Genomic DNA, 5,707 nt, shown 5'->3' with positions numbered 1-5,707 from the left:
GAAGGGGAGGAGGGGAGCTGCAGGGAAGAGAAGTTTGCTCTAGGTTGGGGAAGGAAAGCTGGAGCTGCTCCCGAGAACTGGGGGTCCTGGATGAGGCTTTTTCCTGCTTCGAGGGCTTTCCAGCTTCCGGCCCGGGAACTACTATTTGGAGTAGGGATCGCCTGCAGGGAAGGCGGGGCGGATTCTCGGCTGGCGGCGGCCTCTCAGGGTCCCCAGAAGCCTCGCCAGCCGGAGTAAAACCCGAAAGATGGAGCCTCAGGTTCGCGCTCTGCGTTGCGGGTGCCGGAACCGAGATTCAAAAAGAGCTTCTGGAAGTAGTTTCTACGCATTGCGCCACTACGCCCTTATTAGGCTTATTAGGCTTCTGGAGGCCTAATAAAATCCACCTGCTTTGGAGTTAGAAATTATTTCGGGCCTGAAGCCCGCGTAGACGCGACCCTGTGATCCGGTTTCGTAGCTTGCTGAGATACTCGCTGCGGGAATTTGGCTCTGAGGGAGGGGAACGGTCTGGAGGGCACCTCAGAGTACAATTGCGCCTTGTTAGTGAAAAGGCGCCCTGCTTATTTTCCGGAGTATATGTGTGTGCCTCTGCGTTTATTCTTCTGTGAGATCGTTGTCTGGATTCACCTATTGTGACATTGTGTTCACACGTTTGTCCGAATGGTAAGCAAAACATTTCCTTCTGTAGCTTAACATAGCCCTTATTTAAAAGTAAATAGCTGCAGGCGAATATAGGTTTGTAGATTTTGTTGTGATTTAAACACAAATAAGTGAGAGATTTCAATGTGGTCGTCCGGGGATAGGTGGGAGACTAAAATTGGGAAGGGATTCCCATTGAAAGGGTTTAATACAAAACGAAATTAAATATTTTTTGCACAGGTTCCATACAAGTAAATCGGAAAAAAAGTGGGGGGTCCACACCGCGAATTGTCATGGCGAGGAAGATAAATATAGTACTAAAGAAGACATGGACAGAAGGCGGATGACGCTGCGGCCTGGCTCCCGCAGACCGACCGCCTTCTTCTTCCATTCGAGATCGCTCACACCGAACCTCCTTGCCTTCTTCCTGGGTCTCTCGGGGGCTGGACCAATACATCTGCCGATGCCCTGGCCGAATGGCAGGCGACATCGGGTCCTGGATCCCCACACACAGCTCAGTACCGACGAGGCCCCAGGCCGCTGGAAGCCTGTAGCTCCGCGGGGGATGAAAGCCTGCCCGCAGGTTCTCCTGGAGTGGTGAGCCTCTGCCGGAAGGGGGCGCCCTTGTCTTTTTAATGGTCCTAACACACTAGTGGAATAAATCTCTAAGATTCCACATCTTTTGTTTGCTCTGAATGTATTGCGAGTGAAAAACAGAGAAAACCCTCAAGTTTAAGTTTCTGATAGCAGAGTGTGGGAGTTAGAGCATGGGGAGTCCAGAGGTCCCAGACCCCCAAAGGTCTCTACCAGGGCCATCTCCGTTAGTGGCGGTGGCAGCCCCTCTTGTGGCCTTTTTCCTCTCTCCAAGGGGGCACCCCACACCATGCCGCTCCCCCTCATTTATCTTGCCCCCTCCCCACAGGCCCATCTGCGCTGAACTCTCGCCAGTTCCGAAGTCGGCGAGGGAGGGGGTTTACTTGCCCGATCGTTGGTGGGTTTGAGCTTATAGAGACAGAGGAGTAAGAACCTGCGATATTGAAAGCTACCCACATGGGGCTTCCTTGAAGGAGGACGTGGAAGGCAGAAAGTGACCTCCTCTGACCGGTGCATGTAACCGAGGACCTTAAGCTGGACCACGGGGCTTGGACGATTTTTTAAATCAGGAAATCGACCTCCTCTTCCTCCTCCTCGTCCTCTTCCCCCGAATCCCCAGTCCCCATGCACTCACACTCTTTGGCCTTTTCCCTCAGTCCCGGGCTCCTCTTTGGTAAATAGATTTGTAGGTGTCTAAGTCACGTCCCACCCTCACTCCTTCCCAGGAGAGGGGACAGGGCTAGGATCCCACCCGACCGCGGGCCATAAACACTCGAATCCCTTGGCTGCGGCGGCTGCCGCGGGGTTTCTTGGAGAGCTGGCTCCGGGAGGGAAAGGTCCTCGAGGTAGTGGCTGCCGCGGCCCACCACCAACTGCTCGCCACCGACTCACTACTCGCCATCGACCCGCTGCTCGGAGCTTCGGTTCTGCGGGTTCTCCAGACTTCAGGCCTGTGCGCTCAATTGTGGAGAATGCGCCGGCAGGCCCCCCACCCCCAGCCTAACGTGCAGGAAAGCCCAGCACAAACCCGTTGGCTTTGCTGTGTGGCCAGGAGATGAGTCCCACTGGGCACTGAGCCCAGGTACAGGACATCAGAGAATGAACACAGAGGCAGAGGCCCCCATGTCCCTCTCAGAGTCCCGGCTCTGAAAAGAGCCCGTCTGTCTCCAGCTTCCAGAATTCCGCACTGTGGATCTGTCTACGTGGACCGGGAAAACAGGGTTGGCACCACTCTGCCACTCCGTTTGTGCCTGGGAAGGGCTAAGTATGCAAGGCCACAAACATCTACTTCACTGGGATCCCAAATGCTCAACAAACCATGACCTGCTTTGGTCAGAACCACCAGAAATATTGAAGGAAGACTCAGAGAGTTTGGGGGAGGAAATTAATGGTGAATTACCCCGGCACTTTCTCAAACCTCTTTTTCTCTGGAAGGAAGGACTGACTAGGGGCAGCCTGCTGGTTTCATTTTCACACGACAGAAAAATCATCGTGTTAAGGATGGGTGCTTCCAAGACCAGTGGGTACACCCTATGGGGTGGACAAGGAGGGAGGAAGAGACAACCTCTACAATTGTCCACCTGCCCAGCTGTCAGCTGAGAAAAATGCTAAACGGACATCACAGACACACAAGTGAATCTGCCCGTTCCCCTCTCCTCGGTCTTCCTGCTGTTACCAGGATGGGAGGTGTAATGGAAGGGGGTCTGAGAGAAAGCTTCCCTGCAAAGGGATCGCCTTCCAAATTTATTCATAATCAGCTCAATTCATGAAAGCGGTTTCTAAAGTGCTCTACAGAGCTCTAGATAGAAAATATGAGGCTAACGATCATGGCAGCTAGTACTGGTTATCGTGATTATTGCCACTGTAAAGATGAATGATTATGACTGGGCCAGGTTCTTTGGGAACCCTGGTGGAGTGGGCTGTCACATGGGGCTTCCGTCTCCCTGCACATACTAGGTACCCAGGTCGCTCCTGAGGAACAGTCCAGCAGCCAGTGGCCTGGGAAGGGTGTTGTCTCTAGAGGCCTCTCAGCAGAATCCTTGGCCCCAGCCTGGGCTTGGCAGGTTCCTGATCTCCCCAGGACACCCCCACTTTCCCTCCTCCCGCCCAGGCAAGGAGATCTCTTAAGGGGTAGCGCTGTTCTTCACCTTGGCGAGAACCTTCTTCTCTTTGACCCGGCGGTTCTGAAACCAGATGGTAATCTGGCGCTCCGAGAGGCTGGTGGCTGCCGAGATCTTGCGCCTCTTGTCCTTGGTGATGAACTTGTTAGCCGCATACTCCCGCTCCAGCTCCCGCAACTGCCCCTTGCTGTACGGAATGCGTTTCTTGCGGCCGCGACGAAAGGCGCAGGCGTCAGGAGGGTGCTGCCCGCTGGAGTCTGCGCGGTGGGAAAGGGAGGGAGGAAAAGGCATGGTCAGATACCCACCCATGCGGACTCAGGCCTTGCAAGCCCCAAGCTAAGTCATCTCACAGGTGCACACAGGTCACCCTACAGGCGCGCGTGCCATCCTGTTCCTCCAAAGCATACCGGGACAGCACCCTGGCTTCGGGCTTGTTCTCTCACCACCGCTCAGCCTTGGCTCCTGAAGGCCACCCTCACCCATCACTGCTGTCACACCCGCGAATCTGCAAACATATCCACACACCACACACAGTCAGGCCTTTGCCCACCGTCACATACGTCCACTCTTCATGCATTTCCAGACTCTTGGCCACTCTTTCAGATTCTACAGGCAAATTCTGGAAACACGTTTTTGCCCCCACTCCCAATACATGCGCATACACACACACACACACACACACACACACACACACACACATTCACCCATCCCAGTGCACACACGTATGTCACAGCTGCAGGAAACCTAAATTTTTCTTTGGAAATTGGAAAACTCATCTAATAGAAAGTGAGAGGTTGTATTCTCTACAGTACATCCAATACCTTTTTACCCATCTCCCAAACCCACTCTCCACGCACCGAATTGAGAGTTATTTAGCCTTTGTGTAGAATTAGTTTGGAATTGTGCTGGGTAGGGACACCCTGATCCCCACTCAACAGCAAAGATATCTAAACCTCTCAGACATGTTGAAAGGCTGGTCCCAGGGCCTCCTGGAGAAGTGAGGTGGCCTTCAGGCTTCAGATAGCATCCAGCTCAGGCCCCTCACACTGACCTCCATCCAGGCCCTCCAGCTGCCCAGACCTCCTTCAGAGTCCTAATAACCAAGGGAGGAGCACCAAGCTCATCTTCACCAGCTCCAAGTCTCCCTCCTCCTCCTCCCAGGGAAATGCCAGTGGGACCCACAACCCCAGGCTCAGAGACAAGGGGACCCAGGGTAATAGAGGTTACCTGCAAATGCTGCCTTCCAGAAGGGACCTGGTGGGTTCTGTTCTCCCTGGCAACACATCTGGCTGTTCCAGCCACCAGCGAGAGCCCAGGACTGGTAACTGTCCACCGGCAACAGGGAGTCATGTCGCGGTTCTCCGGGAGCACCCAGAGTCTGCACCACAGACACGTCCAGGTAACTGGCCATAGGCTGGTAGGTTCCCGGATATCCCGGATAGAAGGCAAACTCAGTGGGGCGGCTGGGGTACTCTTCCCCGGCCGTGGGAGTCTCCGCGGGGTACGCGGCCAGGGTGGCTGCCTGGGCACACGGTTTCAGCGAGCTCCGGGACACTCGGCAGGAGTAGTACCCGCCTCCAAAGTAGCCATAAGGCACGGGAGCTGGGGACGTCCCCTGGGGCACCCCAGGGCATGGGTGGCATTGCTTTGGCGGCTCCGCCGAGCCTGGCAGATCCAAGGGGGCATAGTTGACAGCAGGCATCAGCGTAGGCGCCGCTGGGTGGCTGGTCAGAGGGGAGTGGGCGACCAGATTCCGCCCACCTCCCGCTCCCAGCAAGCCTTCGATATCCTTGGCTCCATCCAAGGTGGCATAATTGCCGGGCTCCATGGAGCCGAGGGTCGGCTCATGAGGTGCGGGGGCGGGGAATCTAGGGGGCACCCAGCTCGCTCTCCCCACCCAGGCCGGGGGAATCCAAAGCGTTTTAAATCGCTTCCAGCTCGCAAGACGCCTGCATTCGCTCAGCACGGCTGTCTTGACGCAAGAGACGCAGGGCCCCGGGCACGCGCGCTGATTGGCTGCGGCCTGGGGGAGAGAAGCTAATAAAATCCTAAAGGCAGAAACTGCGAAAATACTTTACCCCAGCTTATTCTCTCTCCCTCTCTCTCTCTGTCTCTCTCTCTCTGTCTCTCTCTCTCTCTCTCTGTCTCCTCTCTCGCTCTCTCGCTGTTTCTCTCCTCTCTCTCTTTTCTCCCTCTCTCTCTTCTTTTCCCTCTCCACTCCTCTCTCTCTTATTCCACTTAAAAACAACAAGACAGAAAAGGAAGGAGGTGTCCTTTCGCTGCCTTCCAGTTTGCAGAGTCCCAGTTACACGTCCGGGGGGAGGGGAGGCGTGGTGGGCGGAGGGAGAGGGGAC

At 55.3% G+C, this 5,707-nt stretch overlaps 2 protein-coding genes across 2 annotated transcripts; one reads left to right on the top strand and one right to left on the bottom strand.

Annotated features, from left to right (window-relative positions):
• The first annotated feature begins 247 nt into the window (after positions 1 to 247).
• Positions 248 to 1,240, top strand: PRAC2 (PRAC2 small nuclear protein). The gene is given in 3 exon segments (XM_009236577.4): positions 248 to 314; positions 880 to 906; positions 909 to 1,240. Coding segments are annotated over 3 exon segments (426 nt in total).
• Positions 880 to 5,338, bottom strand: HOXB13 (homeobox B13). Its single transcript, XM_002834256.6, has 2 exons — positions 4,581 to 5,338; positions 880 to 3,610 (listed from the first exon to the last, which is right to left on the bottom strand). Exons 1-2 carry the CDS (start codon positions 5,179 to 5,181, stop codon positions 3,357 to 3,359), a joined length of 855 nt encoding a protein of 284 aa, XP_002834302.1. The 5' UTR covers positions 5,182 to 5,338; the 3' UTR covers positions 880 to 3,356.
• Positions 5,339 to 5,707: the final 369 nt, after the last annotated feature.

This window comes from Pongo abelii, chromosome 19 (genome assembly GCF_028885655.2).
Source record: "Pongo abelii isolate AG06213 chromosome 19, NHGRI_mPonAbe1-v2.0_pri, whole genome shotgun sequence".
In the NCBI taxonomy this organism is placed as follows: Eukaryota; Metazoa; Chordata; class Mammalia; order Primates; family Hominidae; genus Pongo; species Pongo abelii.
The sequence above is the reverse complement of the archived record's forward strand: the minus strand, read 5'-3'. Positions and strand labels throughout refer to the sequence as shown.

Coding starts and splice junctions, on each gene's coding strand:
- HOXB13 (XM_002834256.6), bottom strand. CDS start 5,181: ATGGAGCCCGGCAATTATGCCACCTTGGATGGAGCCAAGGATATCGAA. Junction 3,611..4,580: donor CTGGAAGGCAGCATTTGCAG/GTAACCTCTATT, acceptor CCCACCGCGCAG/ACTCCAGCGGGCAGCACCCT.